Genomic DNA, 19,212 nt, shown 5'->3' on the forward strand with positions numbered 1-19,212 from the left:
GGCGGGGGTGACGAGGCAGGCTGGGGGGACGAGGCAGGCTAGGGGGACGAGGCAGGCGGGGGGATGAGGCAGGCTGGGGGGACGAGGCAGGTTAGGGGGACGAGGCAGGCTGGGGGGACGAGGAAGGCTAGAGGGACGAGGCAGGCGGGGGCGACTCAGTAGGACGCTGGCAGCCTGCGCGGCCAGGAGGTCCCGCACCGCCAGCCAGTACACCTCACTGACCTCCGCCTCACCACTCCCCAACAATTGGCTGAAGTTCTTAGACTGAAAAACATACTATTCTCCTTGGCCTGTACCGCTTATCGCTGTATTATATAGTAAGTGCAAATAATATTAAAACTAATAATACCTATTAACATGAGTCATAGAGATATCATGTGTAATGAGACCATGTGCACATTTTTGTGTTTCACATAATGCAGCGTGTAAGCACTTTGGGAACGTTCCCTCGTTACTTGTGGTCCACAGCTGATTCGAAAGTCAGTCTGGAGCGTTAGTGGGAAGTTGTGAACCATCAATAGCCAATTACAGATAATAGTATTTAAGTAACATTTATATTTGTTTGTTATAATTACTTTACGATCATAAAGTTTGTCTACCTCTGAGACGTTGTTTGGTAGGGAGACTGTGTGTGTGTGTGCGGGTACTGTGGTGATCACTGGCTAGTGTGTGGAACTTACAGCCCATCCTGCTGTTTAGAGAATGCTTACAGTAACGATGTGGCCCATCGTACATATCTTGACGTAGCGGACAATTACAAAGTAGAATTTGGTACTTTTGAATTCGGATAAATCGGAAAAGGTTTTGTATGTATATGTACAGTATGTTAGTCATTAAACCTATCCATCCTTGACCTAATACAAGCTGAGGCCTAATAAAGTACATATGTGCTATACTAAGCCTATGAATATTAAAGTTAGGTTTTTAGCTTTATTTTTTCAAAAAAAGGTAAAAAGGACGAGGCAGGCTGGGGGGACGAGCCTGCCTCGTCCCAAATTCTACTATCTTATTGTCTATTACGTCAATGATGTACAACTGTCCACAAAGTTACAAAAAGTACTCTTTTTAAACAGTAGGAAGAGTTGGGATATTTTGTAGGTGGTGTCAAATGGACAACCGCTACGAACCTGGGGCCAGATTCACGAAGCAGTTACTCCAGCATTTACGAACCTATACATCTTTTCTGAATCTTGGCGGCTTTGTTTACAATTATTAATTAATGAGCTCCGAAGCATCAGGAGGCTGTTTATAACAATAACAACAGTTGATTGGCAAGTTTTCATGCTTGTAAACTGTTTAATAATTGTAAACAAAGCCACCAAATATTGAGAAAAGACGTACACGTTCGTAAGTGTTTGTGTAACTGCTTCGTGAATCTAGCCCCTGAATCTGTGTGTAGGTACTCTGCTCTCTTTCCTTATTCGGTTAAGTTCTATCCGTTCCTTATTTTACATTTTCCTTTTACTCATTAAAGATTGTTCGGCCTCGAGGCTTCCATCTTGCTCTTCCTCTGTACGAATGTGATTCGTACGTGTTTTAAGATGCCTCTGATATTTACAGTTTTACGTTTAATTTCACATTTGTTGTGTTTGCCAGGTGTCGCCTTTTTGTATGGTAGATGCTCCAGGCAGTTCTTCAGAAGACCCCAGCTCCAGACAATCGTATATCTGACCGCTGAAGCATCATTTTTGTATTAAATCCTTTGTGTGTGTGTGTGTTCTACCGGTAATAACTTCCATTATGGCAGTGAAGGAAAAGAGGTTGAGCCATGTGGGAACCGACCTGTGAGATTTATATTTATTTAATTTATATGAATTTATATTTACGTTAATTTATATACTTCGATAGCAATTTGTATAATAATAAGTGGACTGTATTTCTGCAATAATCTCTTAATCTCACAAATCGATCCTCTACACATTAGGGGGGTTTATATTTATATGTATGCAGCCAATCAAACTACAGTAACTACATACATTGAAGAGGTTCCTTATCTTATAGTACAGCAGGTTAGTCCACCAGGTATAACTAGGGTGTAGACACCAAATTATCCTCTTTGAGGTAGCTTCCATATCACCCAGTAACTGGTGCACAAATCTTGCATCCTCGTCTTGACCTGTCAAAAGTGCGCTAGCTGTGAAGCCAGATACCTATATATGACAAGTATATCAGAGAAAACAGTACATGGAACATGAAGACCTGGCTTAATTACCTTTAGTTTGAGGCGATTTCGCGATCTAACCGGGTCACCCTATATCCTGACATTAATGGCCATAAATGAATGATAAACGGGTTTCGGATAGACACTTAACTTGAATTGTAGACATCGTGTTGGAGATGGTACCTTTGGTTTCCATAACACTACGTCCAAGTAAAATTAACAGGAGCCGTATTTGCTCCCGTGTGCCTCTGGTCTCGTATACACAATGGCTGTTTAACACTCCATACTATTGACGCTACTGGCCGACATTGTCCAGAATGATAGGAGCCGAATTTGCTCCACACGTCTCGGAGGTGACACAACAATGGCTGCCTCCTTCCTCCCTCTCTGACGCCTGGCCTACTTTGTCCAGATTTCAGAAAGTGATAGAAGGGTCACATTTACTCTACTTTAATATTGATAATTAAGTTATTTTATATAAGATGTTTTTATGATGGTAAAGTCCAAAGACTAATGTATTTAAGAATAATTCCCAGCAGAATAGCTGGTGAATTATAATAGTATGTGGTGATGATATCCCGTTTTCTATAGACGGTAATTCCACTACAAGTTACGTTTTCTATGGGTAACTTGTTGGTAATACAGCAGCACTTATTATCTGTCTGTATGATATTAAATGGTGTCGGATTTTCCGACAAGCCATCGGGAAGTAGAGGCGGGTGCCAGGTGGTGTGGAGCGGCGTGGTAGTGTGGAGGTGTGGGGACGCTATGGAGTTGGCTGGCCTGCTGCTGCTGCTGCTGATGGTGGCTCTTCTGCACCACGCTAGAGGTGAGACACACACACACACACACACACACACACACACACACACACACACACACACACACACACACACACACACACACACACACACACACACACGCTGTACTTACCTACCTTGTGCATAACGCACAGTTCTATCACAATTTAAGTTTGTTTTTGCACAGATAGGTACAGGAACAGCTTTAGTTTTACAGCTGAGCTTTACAACCAGGTACCCATTTACTCGTGGGTAAACAGAGGCGAGCAGGCACTCCTCCCTGACCTGTCCAGGACTCAAACTAGACAAAATCCCTCGAGACTCAGGGGAAGGGGGGTGTTACCTCTGCCATAAAGTTTTGGCCACCGCATGTGTAAAATAGAATGTTGGTAAGGTTGGATACCAAACATTTTGGGCTAGCCTCTCCCAGCTTCCCAGGGTGACTGATGGGTGGTAGGGGACTACCATAAGTAGACTGTGGTAGGCCCCATTGCCCAGTGTAAGAAAGATTGGCTCCCATTGCGATTCTCATGAAGTCTGAAATGTGTTTTTTTTTCAATTTTATTTAGATGTTCATAATATAGCATGTTCTGACAGGAAGAGACCCAGGCACTGCCAGGTATCCTTTCTAGTTAGAATAAATGCAAATTCAGTTAAAGAGCAGAAACGTTGAGGTTAGTAACTGCAGATCTTTGGAAGTTTCCAGTTCTCCTTAAGAGATTAAATATTAATAATATCCCTAAACTGCAAAATACTAATTTTAGTGTGTGTGGGACCTTACTGTGTGAGGGACCTTACTGTGAGAACAGCAGGGGTCGTGAGTATGTATCACTGGAGCGTTAGAACATGCCTCATAAAGCTGTGGGAAGGCATGATGAAGGAATAACTGAGACAAGAGCATGTGGTGTCACTAGGGAGCACATATGGCACAAGAAGCAGCATAGCCACAATATGACGCACTGTGGACCCCTGTGGTGGCCGTCGATGCAGAAAACAGGAAGCAAAAACGTGACATGCAAGCTAATGAGGGAGAATTATTCAGTGCTTCTTTGGACATTACCTGATAAATTGCTATCCTTATCTGGATGAGGTGTAGCGTGTACTATGGTATTGTTGTCCAGTGTTAGTGTTTGATGGACGGTACGGACAGCACGCGTCCGTCATCACTGATGTACACCCAACACGGCACAACTCTCTTGTTATTACTTAGTGTGTAATAACTTACTGATTTATTGCTGTCATTAGTTCGGTGACCTCTATGATGGTTCAGGGGGTCATGCCCCAGTCGTGTGTGTGTGTGTTGGGGGGGGTGTCCCTGCCTGTATGTCGGGGTGTCTCTGCCTGTATGAGAGAGTGTAAGTGTTTTAGGCAGTTGCTAACAAGCAAAATTCCCCTAATCATTTTTTTCGAAATGACATTAAAATTATCAAGTCTGAATTATGTAGTAAGAGGTCAAAACGGAAACAAGTTACTTCTCAACAAGTGGTGAGGTGGCTACTCAGTGTGGCCCCAAATGACGGTGAATTTGTTAAACATGAGCAGCCATCAGTAATACAATGTTGTGAAGCCTTCATTAATTTGTTTTTCAACATGTTGAGCAGATTGGGCAATAGTTCGACGTAATTTATCTATCTCCTCTTAACAGTCTCAACCACAGTCACACTCATCTTCTGGTTCCCTGTTCGTCTTTAATGATTTATTAAATTTACAAGACAGTTGCACACTAAGTTATCCTTTAGGCTTTAAGGACTGTGGTAAATGTTTCGTCTGGTCCTGGTGACACTTTCCGCTTTGGTTTTAAATGTGGTTAAATAAAGTTCTCCCTGGTAACCTAAACTAGTCACCTTGGCCTCTTTACCTTTATAAATGTTTCAGTTGCAGATAAAATATAAAGTTATCTGATAAATAAAGAGAATACAGAGTAAAGTACTTATTTAGAATGTCGCCCATTACTGTCATTGTTCCGTGACTTTGCCACCCACAAAGGAGACGTTTCCCTTGCCCACACTCAGCATGCTGTGTCCACCCTCAGCAGGTGAAGGGCAGGATGTGAGCGGGGAGATCAAGGTGGTGAAGCTGCAAGAGTCAATGGTGGCCAACACGGGCAGCTTCGCCAAGTGGACCGGACACATCCTTGGGCCGGTCACAGCCGTCACCATCTGCTACAGAGTCAAGATGTACTACTACCGCCCGGATGTTACCGTCTTCTCCTACATCAACACCAACAATACAAAAATTCGGACAGGTCTGTATGGTCAAGACGAGCTTCACGAGCCAAAGGAAAGGCATGAAATTAACAATTTTGAAATCATTAATTAAAGTGTTACCAATATATTAAACAATAAATATTCTAAAAGTGTCATCAAGCATAAAAGATAAGAGGCTGGTCCATAACAGATCACAACCGGTATGGGATGCAGGTAGTGGTGGCGTCCCATGATCGCCGCCTCGACACTGGCTTCATCACGCCGCTCCTACAATGGTCAGCATTCTGCATCGCGCTCAGCAACACTTCTCCTCATACCATCTACTTTAACGGGCTCAAATATCAAGTGAGTGGCAGTGGCAGGTAAGACCTAGTGGCAGCTACCACAATAACTTTGCGAGTCGTCCTAACTTAAGTCATTACAAGTAATTTTTTTTCTAGGAAATCTCTACGTGCTGGGACTCGCTGGAGAACAGTGTACACATCGCATATTCTGTCATGTCACGCCCTATTAATAAATATCGTAACGTCAGAGAACACGACCACTAGGGATAAAGTTCCATTCAAGGTACCGTTGCCCACAGTGAATACACACAGCATTTTATTAACTTCCAACCTATGCTGACACACTCCTCTCTCCTCAGGCGCGCACTCTAATTTTGAGGCGGTATTTACCCAAGGGCTACTATCTCTTTAGTGGCCTCGACGAGGACAGTAAGCCAGCGGCTTATCGACGGTGCCACCATTGTTCTAAGTTTTTTTTCTAACTGAGTTTTGATCTAAAGTAATGTCTGGACATGTACGGCTTCGGCGGGTAGGCAGCTCCATAGCTTTATAACACTATGGGGGAAAAAGCATGTTTTCTGTCCTACATTGTGGCTTGATAAGCGTGAAACTGTTGCCTCTTGATGTGTTACATTTGACCTTTTAAAGAAGTAGTCTGGATTAATATCCTCCAATTTGTTCAGTATTTTATGTCCCCTCAACCATTCCTGGTATTCAACTTACATCAAGGCAGATATGTCTTCTATAAGTAACATCAGTAAATCCTGGTCTTCGTAGTTCCCCCTTCGTAGAACTTCGTAGAACGCAGATTCTCTGGGACAAATATTCCTGTTAGACTACAGAAGATGGTGTTTTATGGGGGAGACTTACAAAAGCTTCGATCGTGGCTACTTTAGTGAATGCAGAAGATGTACAGGGACCACAACACAACCAGTAGCAGCATCAGAATCTGAGGGTTGGTACAAGAATTCCAGCAACTACAAACCACTTGTTTTGACGAAAGGGAGCAGTAGAAGCTTGAACTCCATTTAGCTAACAACCTTCCTCGTGTCATACTGGGAAGCCTTGCAATGTTTGGTTACAATCTGATCATCGGATTAGTCCAATACCGAGACTAATGGTCTAATACAGAGACTGACTTCTACTTCATAAATATATAATTGTATTACTCTTCCTAGTGCTTTAGGATCTGAATAATAAGGTTTATACGCACTAGCATTGTGATTTCTTGTTATCATATTGATAACATATAAACTGGCACGTATGGTGTGGCAGGGTGAGGACGGACTTGACGGTGGTGGCTTCAGGGACACACCCTTCATGGACGTCGACGGTACCATCGTCTTGGGCCAGGACCAGGACGCCCCAGCCGCTGTCTACGATAGCACCCAGTCCTTCAGGTACCGCTGATGACTTTATTATGATGTGAAATGATTTTCGGTCAATATCTAACAATCATACAGCACTGCAAAGAGGAAGAGTTAAATAATGACTTGAAGTATCTGTATCACTAGGTTTATTTATACGATCTACTGAACTAAACCTAAGACTGATATATTAGTGTTAATGATATATATTAATGGAGGAGGGTGAGTCGAATAGGGTCTCGTGGATGACCTGCAGCTCACCACTGAACTCGACATATTGGCTGCTGAACGATTCCTACACACGCACAGCCACGCTCCTGTGCCAGGTAAGTCCCCGACGGGCACACAACCGCCCGTGCTACTTGTAACTTACATGGCCACACATTCTGCACCACCGGTCGCTGGCCACACATTCTGCACCACCTGCCGTTAACAAACTTGGGCGTCTCCACAGCGGGGAGGTGACGGACGTGAACGTGTGGTCGCGCCACCTGAGTCAGCAGGAGATGGTCAACATCACCAGCTGCAAGACGCGCCTCCAGGGGGACGTGCTAGCCTGGGACTCCGCACAATTTGAAATCGGAACTGACTCGTCGGAGGTAAGTCGGAGTCATCAGTATCTAGTAGATGCTGGTAGTAGTAGAAGTGAATGTCAATACTCTTCTGTTGTAGTTCGAAGGAGCAGTAGAGTCGAAGTATGTAGAGCACCTTTCACCATGTGGCATTCAATTCAGTTTCTTAACTGGGTAATCAAATGTTATAATTTCAAGGTGACAATTTGAACAGGTTAAGGTCTGCAAGGGACTAAAATATTTGGACTTCATAGAAACAGGGACCTAACCCTCAGAGCCGGTAAGATGGCTGAGACCTTAGTGACCATCTCTCTCCTCCTCCCCAGACAACGCTGCCACTCACCGAGACCTGCAACATCGTCCCTGAGCCATACTTCATGTTCCTCGACAAGCTCCAGTTTCTCGACGCTGTCAGACTGTGTCGGGCCTTCGGCGGGGAGTTGACCACACCCAGGGACGACCTACAGCAGAAGGTGATGTACAAGGGAGCATAGGGGGTTGTATGTCTCCTGTAGCTACAGCAGGAAATAAATCTCTATCACGTGTTGACAGAACATTGTTATAGTCAATGTTAAGCTAAGTGCAAGCCACTTTGCTTGACATTGTGTGTAATATTTGTCATAAAGTGTAGTGAGAGTGAGGGAGGAGCTTGTGAGGTGTGTGTGTGTTGCAGGCAGTGTACACCCTGGCGGAGAGCAACAGACGCGTGTGTGGCGAGGAGGGCGGCCCGCTCATGTGGCTGGGCATCACTGACCAACACTCGGAGGGCAACTGGCGCTACATCAGCACCAACACTAATGTGAGCCTCTACATCACATGTCCCTCTTCCTGTTCTGTGGACACGTATTAATAGACTGTGAAATGGGTGGTTCATGACTATGATGAAAGGTCCCATTGAGGATGTAGTCTGGCCATCTGTAAGACCGGCCAGGATTCAACGAGCATTTACGCATCTACTTACGAACCATCTTTTCTCAGTCTTTGGCGGCTTTGTTTACATTTATTAAAGAGTTTGAGTATTGAAACTTCCCAGTCAAATGTTGCAGCCCGACCTCATAAACAAAGGCCAAAAGTGATTCCATGCACCCGCCAAACCCCCTGTTTATGAATGAAAAACTGTTTACACACAACCCATCCTCGACTTGAGTCCATTACATCCAGCGGTCGACCCCACAGACGCATTCATAAATTTGTACAGGCTGTTCATTCAAAACGGGGAATTTTCTCAAATATAAATTAATATTATAATAGCATATTGTGTATATATAGGCATAGGTTAGGTTAGGTGTTTAGGTTCTGTTGGCGATTATTTGCATTTGTAGTACGTGGGTGAAGCATTTATAGCGTTGTGGTTCGAACAGAATTCGTCAGTGAAGTACTTGTTCCGGAAGTGTTCGAACGAAATCACTTGTGAGTCGTAATATATTAATATTATATAATATTAATTTATATTTGAGAAAATTCCTGTTTGAATGGACAACATGTTAAAATTTATGAATGCGTCTTTGGGGTCGACCGCTGGATGGAATGGACTTGGTCTGAGGACGGGTTGAATGTGGGTATGGTTATAAGCAGCCTCCTGGTGCTTCCAAGCTGGTAAACTGTATAATACAAGTAAACAAGGCCGCCAAAGACTAAGAAAAGATGTAAGGTTCGTAAGTACTTGTGTAACTGCTTGATGAATCCAGATCGTGTGTGTGTGAAGGCTAACTGAGGGTGTCCAGACCTTGGAGTTCTGTTATCAGGAGCACCATAGCAGATCCTGAGCCATGCAAAGCTATCAGTTATGCTCTCCATGGTACTCAGCGGTGTCCACACGAGCATCACACACCTGTCGTGCTGATGTGTGCCATGTGTCCCTAAGTGCCATGTGTCCCCAAGTGTCTGGGTGTTGACAACGGGGGTTTGCCCAACAGGTCTCGTACTTCAACTGGGCCCAGGGACAACCCAACGGCCGGACGATGGAGAACTGTGCCGTCATCAAGGGAGAAACCTTCAAAGTAAGTGTTCCAAGGCAGTGTGTTACGTTACAATGCGTTATATGAAGCCTTCCTCCAATTGCAGCTTTTAGGTTGTATCTTTTGAAACAGAGAATGTAAACTGGTCATATGTTTGGTTAGGAGTAAAGTTTTCAGCTAATGAGTCAGGTTCGTTATGGCTACAATCACCTCTGTTGCTAATCTTCAAGTACAAGCTAATCACTTGCAAAGTTAGAATAAGCTCTCTATATAGAGAAGTGCACCTCCTGGTACATACACCCTCATCACGCTTCAGACTCTGTCTTACATTTACGTATACCAGAACACATTTTATTCATCGCTCTATACGAAAGTGCTGTACCAGATTTTCCTTTCGTCGAAGTGATTGCTTGGCTTAGAGCAGATTCCCGACTGAGTTTTTTTGGACATCAAATAGTCTTCTTGTGAACTAATTTGAACCGCCAGGTGACTTAACATGCGACCCTGAGAGAGAACAACGTGAGAGCGCGTCGCTCGTCTAGTAGGATACCTCCAGCGAGGTGTAGCGAGCACACAAATTGAATGAATATGACAATCATTTTGGATTGTCAATCACAATCACCAGGTAAAAGAAGACTACAGACTCGTCAATAAATGCAGGAGACTACAGACTACAGGATGTAGAAGACTACATCAATAATGACTACTATGAATAAATAAGATTATTAGTAAAGTATGGAGCAAAACATATACAAAATGTGTCATTTTACTAAAGACGACTTCATGACTGAAATCCGCGTAGACTGAAGCACGATTTAGAACCATGGGAGCGAATTCATGAGATAGTATCATTGAACAATGAGGCGCCGAGTGCCTGGGAGCATCAAACCAAGTGGATTACCTTTACAGAGGAAAAATAAGAGCGCTCTAGATTGCTCCCCCCCCCCCCCCCCCCCGTCATGCAGTAACCAATGTGTATCAAGGATACAGGCCCCATGTACACATATACATGTACTAGAGTATAATGAAATACCAAAGCACTGATAATTTATCAATATCCACTATTATAAATGACTAGATTGCCCATGAAACCCCATTTAATAGGTCTTGTCCCGGGTAAGGCGACGGCTGAAGACCATTAGCAAGTAATACCACTGCAATGGAATGCCGGCCAAGCGGTGAAATGGGCATAAGTAGACCTTAAGGGATATTATGGTTGTTGTTTTAGATTCAGCTACTCTGAACAAAAAGTTCCAAGCAGCACGGGCTATGGTGAGCCCATCGTACTCACCTGGAAATGTGCTGGATGTTACAGATAAGTGCTGGGGTCTTGAAGTGGAGTAATGTTTAGGGTGAGGGGTATTGCAGGGTATTGTTAGTATTTATTGATAACCTGTGTGGATGTGTCTCCCTCCAGGGGCGCTGGGTTGACCAGTCATGTCGCAAGAGCCTCAAGGTCTGCACGCTCTGTACCCTCAACACCCCCGTCATTCTCAGGTGAGTATGTATAGTGTATATACAGGTTGCCGAGTATACATGTATACATAGACTGTCGAGTATACATGTGTGTGTGTATACAGGTTCCGGGGTATCTGCGACTCGACGCTATACGACGAACTCTTCGTGCTGGCCGGAACCATGAATGGAAAGCCGTACTTCCGCGGGTACTACCGCTCTCACGTCTTCTACAGCGAGCGCAGGTGGCACCTTCACAACATTATGGTGAGAGCCTGAGCAACTCCAGACACTAGGGGCCCGGGGGACCTGGGGTGTGGAGATGTGTTAAAAATGAACTAGTGCTTGCTCTGTGAGGGCCAATAGCTAAGGTCAAAGAGTTCCTAAAACAGTGGAGTTAGATTTGGCCCGGACCCCAAGGAAGACAATTCCCAACAAATAATATTTGACCTAAAAAGTCTGCAGTCTAGAGAGGTACCCTCCGCCACTACAACCAGGGTAAAAGGATACTCTAATACAACCTAAGTTATTATTTATTAACTCCTAATATCCCCCCAAAATACAACTACTTTACTAACTCGATCTTGCGTTAACTCCTTGAATCCACATAGGCAGGAGACAAGGATCACAAACAAAGAAACTAATGGTAAAGTCTACCTTCCTGAAGGTAGATGTGCCTACATCTCACTATGCTGTGTGATATATATATATTTATATCGGTGTTGTGAACAAGACTGGTGATGGAGGTCTTCTCCCCCACCACTGGTGCAGGCCAACGACACCCACGGGCTGATGGACGACGACGGCTCCCTGGACTTCCCAGTAGGCCGTCATGACTGGAGGTTCTCCCACGGGTTCTGTGGCGAGGAGCAAGGGGTGGCCCAGAGCCTCACGCTCACCCAGTGCGCCCAGAATCGCCATTTTACCTGTGACGATGGCACCTGTATCCCCATCAACCAGGTGAGTCTGCAGTTGTGTTTCTCTAGGGGCTGTGCCAACCACCGCCTGCTAATGACTATTACAAGAAGTAGCAGGTGTGGGCCAACATTACGGGAGGTAGCAGGTGTGGGCCAACATTACGGGAGGTAGCAGGTGTGGGCCAACATTATCCAACGTTTTGCATGTACTGGGAAGGAGGGAGGTGATGGTGGGTTTATTCATCTGTGAAGAATATCATTTACTGACGAAAATTAAGGTTGGCAACCACAGTTGTATGGAAACTGTGGTGGTGTTTATTACACGACCTCCCCCGCCCCCCCCCTCGCCCCTCCATCACCCCCTTCCTTACACCCTCCCTCGCCCCCTTCCTCGCCTCTCCCGCACCTTATTATCCTCGCGCTATGATACATGTTAAAACAATATAAACTCTTAGTCCTAACGTTGAGTCGTCCTTCATTAAATATGAACATATAACCTAGGCTGATGCGGCCAAGATCATGTACACCTACCTAGGCACCCCCTAATCACTCTACATGACCCTTCATCAAGGTCAGCGGTCCTCGCAATATCCCTACAACCTGAGTTTCATACAAGTGACATGTTGATGTGAGGTGTGACTAGTGCGTAAACAAATCCCTTGTACGTCAGGTGTGCGACCGGCGCGTGCAGTGCCCAGATATGTCGGATGAGCTGGACTGTTCTACCGTGCAGCTGCCGAAGGGGTACCAGCCCACCCTGCCGCCACCCAGCACGCAGCCCGACCTGCCCCTGCCTGTTTACCTCAATATAACCCTTAAGTGAGTACAGAGCCCTCAGGCACAACACCGTCACCACAGACAGGCGAGAGAAGCTCTCGTCATGTATTGTCCAGGACAGAGAGAACCTAGCAAAAATAACGGTAAAATCAGCATTAAGAATAAAAACTTTAATGTACGCTTTCTAAATTATTAATAATATTAGTTATTATTATTTATTAATATTTAAGGTTGGCAACCACAGTTGTATGTAAACTGGTGATAGAGGTCACCAGTTTCTGGTGACCAAACTGGTGAAGGTAGATAAAACGCAGACGTAAAGAATTCTTTTTGAGTATGCGCACTCCTTGAAGCATTCTGAGATTCCAAACAAGCCGACATGTTTAGTTCACAAATGGATAAACGCATTTTGAGGTAAGTGATTGTGCCCCTGTAGCATAGGCTGCGTGCAAGCGTCAAGGAGGCGAGGGTGCTGGTGGCATTCACCCGTGCGGGGCCAGTATCATGGCGTGTGTAGGGGTGGGTCTCTATAACCGCGTGATCAGCATGGAAACAATGCAAATTAAAATTTCCATAATACAAACCCTCCCACCCACACTCCACTCGACGTCTCGGTTCATTAGATGCATTCTTTAGAAACCAATAATTCTAAAGATGTGTGCAAAAAAGCAGCAATTTAACCTTTTTCCACCTTCTATATTTCATCTATTTATACTGACGTAATGTCTACTTTACTGACGTAACTTGTGTGGTACCACCTGCTCCCCGCCACACCCCCTGGCAGCACCTTCGCCAGCATCAAGGCCATCGACAACAGGTTCACGGTGGAGCTGCTGGTGCGCCTCGTGTGGCGGGACCCGCGCCTCCAGTTCCGGCACCTGCGGCGCGACCGTCAGCTCAACATTATCCTCCCCAGCGAGGTCAGAGCCTACACTCTTCTCATGACAATAATATAATAATATATTAATTTTAAGGCAAATATGAAAATAATCTATTCTAAAAGAATACTTGGGAAATATAATTACGACTACTATAAAAACTGCCAGTAGTTGACAAACCATAATAACTGCCAACCATATAACACAAGGTGACCCTGAATAAGCTATTTCTATGAAATCGAACGAATTTACTAAAAACCTTCAGAACTTGATGTTTTTACCTAATTTTGATACAAAAACAGATTTATAAATCACGTCAAACTTTTATTGATAACTTTCAACATGTTCTCCGTCTGAATCCCTGCATACTTCAGATCTAGCCTTAGCGATCCAGTTCTTTTTAAATTTATTCACAAGTTCACGAATCGCTTTGTCTGTAGGACCGATCTGTGAAATTTCCTTGTAAAAAATTTTCCGATTTCATTATATCGCAAACCTTATTTATCGCAAACCGCACAACGAAGGTGCGTTTTTGTGTATTCATTATTAGGGTTAAGGTTCTGAAAAAAATGAACAAATTTAGATATTTTTACATATATAACGCACCTTAAACATCAATATATATGAGTTTTTTAATTCGTTAGATTTCACAGAAATAGTAAATCTGGGACACACTGTACAGCACAATCTTGTTTCTCATTCTGAGCCCATCCTCAGAATAAAGTGATTACCACGAAACACCAAACCCATTCTCGCGCCGCCTGGCTAGTGATGTAGATACTCTTGATGGTCTGAAGGCATAGTCTGGTTCCAATAATAGTCTACTTGTAAAGTGACGGTTAAACTTTTGTCCTTAACAGAGAATATTCTCAAGTTCTAACTTTACTGTATTATTAATCCAACCCATCCTCCTGTTTTGATAGTACGTTTTGTAACTATGTGAACCATAGTACAAACATTGACGTTAAAAGGCAATTAGATAGTAGAATTTGATACTATTCACTTTATATAGTCAGACAAAATATAGCTAAAAAAACAAACTTAAATATTCCTAGGCCAGTATAGCACATATATGTACTATATTAGGCCTCAGATAACGTGTATTAGGCCTAGTAAGGTCCTGTTGTTCCAACTGCTATATTGTGGTCACTATACATCTTTTGCATTGTTCTGGTTCTAATTACTTTCTTAATCTGTGATAGACTCTGTGGTATGTAAATGTCTACATTTCTTCTCTTAGTTGCAAGTTTTGCAGCTTCGTCTGCAATGTCATTTCCTATTATTCCCACATGACTTGGTATCCAATTGATAAGTACCCGTCGGCCTTGACGTTTGAGTGTTTGCATTAATGATATGACATTTGTGATCAGATGTATGTTATCACATATGTGTTCTTATTGCAAGGTTTCAGTGGCGGTTCTCGAATCTGTATGTAAGATAACATGTTGTCGGTGTTCTGCAAGAGCATGTTCCAAAGCCTTTTGAATGGCTAGCATCTCTGTTTGTAAAGTTGAACACCCATTTGAGAGCCTCCAACTATTTACAGAGTTTCCTGCTTTAACTGCAGCTCCGGTTTCTTGTCCCTGCTGGTCTACTGATCTATCTGTGAAGTAAGTGAAGCTGTCAGATGCCAAGTTTGCTTCTATATGCATCTGTGCAATGTTACGTAGCAGATGAGGATTAGTCTGGTTCTTTCTTCCTTCAAGAACCATAATCTTAAAGTCTGCTGGCGGAGATTCCCAAGGGGCTTGCATAACAGTGTATGCATGTACATTCGATAATACTTAAAGAAGCCAAGATTATAATGTGGTCATGCTACCACACTACACCCCTTAAACAGTGAGGGAGAATACGGAAAGTGTCGGAGAGAGAGTAGTACAAGGAGACTGTGTGTTGAGGTAAGGAGTATTTTTGCAGGCCGAGAAGATGTGGGTGCCGGTGGTGGCCTTCCTGAACGCCGAGAAAAACCAGCACACTGTGGTGGACACTGACACCAAGATCACCATCGAGCGTCTTGGGGCAGCTCTCGCCGACCACACTGAGATCTCGAAGGAAGGTGAGCCCACTCTCCTGCACGCTCATCCATCCACTCTATCACCCTTCTGTGAATCCTGTAACTAATCCACGTACTCATAAACTCGCTCAACTTCCCCCTTTCACGCAGACATATTCTCTCACCCACTCGTGAGGCATGTTTCCTTCTAACCTATTATAAAAATTATATATGTTTTTATTTATCATGTTTCAAGTTTAAAATGCTCACTTCATAAAGTTGAAGTATTTTCATTAGATACATTTTATTTTACCTAAAATATATTTCTTTATATATTTTAGGTTTCAGTAGGTATTTATACCTAGTTGATGGTTGATACCTGATTGATGGGGTTCTGGGAGTTCTCCTACTTCCCAAGCCCGGCCCGAGGCCAAGCTTGACTTATGAGAGTTTGGTCCACAAGGCTGTTGCTTGCAGCGGCCTGGTGGACCAAACTCTCAAGTCAAGTTTGGCCTCGGGCCGGGCTTGGGAAGTAGGAGAACTCCCAGAACCCCATCAATCAGGTATCAACCATCAACTAGGTATAAATACCTACTGAAACCTAAAATATATAAAAAAAAATAGGTACGTAAGTCACAACGGTATATTTTTATACAAGCAAACTTAAATTGTGCAACTCACTGACTCCTCCCCTCTCCCGTCACCCTGACATTCCACCCCATCGTCACCCTTCCTCCCCCCCCCCCCTTGGTCACCGTGACTCCCTCACCAACACCCCCTCACCATGGCTCCTCTCACCAACACGTAAGCGACCTCGCCCCCTGCAGCCCGGGTCTACGAGGGCAGTGACAACAACATCAGGGTGGCCCGCAAGTACACGGTGGTGTTCCAGTGCAGCTTCAACTTCTTCTACTACCCCTTCAACACCGACTACTGCTACATGATCTTCAGAATGAACACCAACACTGACAAATACGTCGCCTTGTGGAAGGATGGCGCAGGTATTCACTACCGGGTGAGTACACATTTATGAACTAGTTTAGACGAGTAATAAGTGTTACCTGTTCTTGTCTCGGGAATAGCCCTGGACCACCACCTGGTCACAGGAAACGGCTGGTGGTGACTGTACCTGCCTCATAAGTGAGGCAGTGGTTAAGTGGTTCGACTCACCAGGATGTAGGCAACTCGGTATTAGTTAACTACCTGATAATCACTGAGATACACACTGTAGCCTTGCAAATTATAATTAAATAATTAACAATACAACATGTGGTTATACTGCCAGATCCTCTCATCTCAAAATATCTAATCTTCTTGATCTGTGCACAGAGCAAAGTCATACATTTTTACCTCTTCTTAGCCAAGTAATTCTACTATAGTGTTTCACTGGCTGTTATTTACTTATCTCGGCCGTCTCACCGCCTGTTTCCCACTCTCCCTGGCCGAACTCTACAGATTCCCCTGGAATTAAAATCACTCTGTAATTCAGCACTGTTACTTGTGCTTCTTCATGGCCTCTGTTGCTGTAGCCTTCTCTTGTCGAGAGATTCTGAATAAATACTTGTTTGTGGCTCGTGTAAAAAGTTTTCTCTTTGTTAGGATTGTCCTTTTTAAACGTTTGTAAACACGAGCGTTATCGTCTTATTTAGGGCTCTCCATTACAAGTCTAACCTGAAAAATCTTCTCTATTTAGCTTTTTTATCCTTCCGTCGACAGCTCCGTTATGATCCCTCCGCCTCCACTGGTGCTGTCAACTTCCCCAAAGTAACAAACCTTCTCTGGTATAATAAATAATATTAAGGACTCTTCACTTCTGCAGAGAAAGGACAAGCTAGCGGAGTACACCATCGGCAAGGTTATCATGCGCCGCCTGGTGACCGACGAGCCCTACAGCGGCCTCCAGGCCATCGTCCAGATGAAGCGCCTTTATACCACGCAGGTACGGCGCCGTGCCGGACAGGTACCTCATGAACCAAACATTTGTTAAATTAATCAAAGTTTTGACTCTCTGGAAATGCTAATATTTGCTTTAAATGTAGTTGTATACAATTTTGTAAATATTTGTGATAGAGCATAATGATAAAATCCTTGTTTGAGAGAGCCACTGACTCTTCCTCCCTCCACAGGTGGTGACTGTCTTCATACCAACGACTCTAATCAACGTCATCTCCTTCGCCACCTTCCTCTTTAAGTGGTTCGACTTCCAGAACCGCATAATGGTGTCGTTGACGGCTCTCCTAGTGCTGTCCATGCTCTTCTCCCAGATCAGTGACAACCTTCCCAAGACTTCCTATGTTAAACTAATTGACATTTGGTTCTTCAGCTCCATTATGTTCTCTTTCCTGACAGTGTTGCTTCACACTGTCGTCGAGTACAACCACCACTACAGTTCTCCTACGGCGCCATCTTCATCCCCGTGCTTACTGGAGACGGGCGAGCCTGCATCCAAGGACAGTACACACAACTGGATCAGTGTAGAGAACCCAGCACACCCATACTCCCGTCCTGTCCTCATCAACAAGATTGGTTTCCTGGTCACTATTACTGTGTATGCGATGATATTTGTTATTTTCTGGATTGTTGCCCTTAACCAGAAGACTCCGGAGGACGCCATGATGTTTAGTGTCAATGACACACAAGTTACCAGTTTAGGATAAGTGAGGGAGCCGAGAGGCTCGGTAGCAGCCTCCTGCCAACATCTTCCTACCAACACCCATCCTGCACTACACTATTTATAACACTAACCATCCTGTGAGATGAGAATATTATATGAACTTATAGCTAGTTTTTTTATCTACACTGTGTAACCTTTCATATGGAATAGGGTAACAGCACATTGCTGTGTATACATAAGCTTGTTAAAACAAAAGTTACGCTGCCCGCACTGAAAATGTCTTCACTAGATTTCTCCCACTTTTGAAGATATTTGGTTTCGTACACAAATGATCTGTTTAGAGATTTGAATTGTCCCACCAAAACTTCTCAATATTATATACGATGATAATTTTTTATATACTTTTCAATGATATGTATCCAAATAACCTGTTATTAATTGATAAAGTTTTCATAGCCAAGAAATGAAAGAATAGCTGGCAACTCTGCAGTTTACCAATATTTAGATCGCTGTCGACTGGTCGTCGCTGGCATTAAAAATCCAAATTAATACCTATATTTGAAAGAACTATGCCTACTATATCTCATATTAGATTCTTCAGATACGCACAATGGCTCCTCTCAACAGGCCAGCACCCTCTCAGTCCTTTGCATTACGTACAGACATTATCCCTGGTCTTATTCGACTAGCGGAGAGGCTTACCGGACCAGATAATCAACGATTCGTCAAGGAACTCGACGTGCTGTACCTAGCCAACGGTCTGGACCCCATCATTGCCCCGGACGCAAGTCTCACTGCCTCCACTACCACTCCGAAGACTACCACCAGGACGACCACTAGGTCGATCTCAACAGACTCCAGAACCACCCAAGACTCAGGCAGCACAAACAGAGGTATTTTCCTTTCCAGCTCCCAACACTCCTACCATCACCATCTCACCGGAAGCGCTAGCAGACGTGCTGTGTACTGTGAGAGGATAGATTACCAGCTAGCTTTTAAACTGTGTTGGAGTGCACACCGTCAGTTTGTACTGTGACAAGAGTGCACCAAAATGGTCGAATATGTAGTTCAGAGTGACTACGGATTCTGTACTGATGAAGTTTGAGTAGATTATTGTGATTTGAGTTATCAAAGTCTTTTATTGGGTCATTGAAGAGGCCAAGTTTTTTATTTTCTACTTCTGTGTGCATTGAAGTTAGTGATACACTTGTCCCTTTCATTAGCGGAAG

At 43.9% G+C, this 19,212-nt stretch overlaps 1 protein-coding gene across 5 annotated transcripts; it reads left to right on the forward strand.

The window, feature by feature from the left end:
* The first annotated feature begins 145 nt into the window (after positions 1-145).
* Positions 146-19,110, forward strand: LOC123756697 (uncharacterized). 5 transcript variants are annotated; one of them, XM_069331783.1, is made up of 19 exons: positions 146-317; positions 1,748-1,764; positions 2,859-2,990; positions 4,994-5,206; positions 5,359-5,513; positions 6,728-6,852; positions 7,274-7,418; positions 7,718-7,864; positions 8,065-8,190; positions 9,308-9,391; positions 10,767-10,846; positions 10,930-11,071; positions 11,576-11,764; positions 12,392-12,540; positions 13,283-13,418; positions 15,294-15,432; positions 16,179-16,384; positions 17,189-17,308; positions 17,496-19,110. In XM_069331783.1, exons 3-19 carry the CDS (start codon positions 2,930-2,932, stop codon positions 18,024-18,026), a joined length of 2,748 nt encoding a protein of 915 aa, XP_069187884.1. In that variant the 5' UTR covers positions 146-317; positions 1,748-1,764; positions 2,859-2,929; the 3' UTR covers positions 18,027-19,110. The 5 variants fall into 5 exon arrangements, with proteins under 5 accessions (XP_069187884.1, XP_069187886.1, XP_069187885.1 ...); XM_069331785.1 differs by having other exon boundaries at positions 4,997-5,206; XM_045739941.2 differs by having other exon boundaries at positions 147-317; positions 16,197-16,384.
* Positions 19,111-19,212: the final 102 nt, after the last annotated feature.

Source organism: Procambarus clarkii, chromosome 26 (assembly GCF_040958095.1).
Source record: "Procambarus clarkii isolate CNS0578487 chromosome 26, FALCON_Pclarkii_2.0, whole genome shotgun sequence".
Lineage (NCBI taxonomy): Eukaryota > Metazoa > Arthropoda > Malacostraca > Decapoda > Cambaridae > Procambarus > Procambarus clarkii.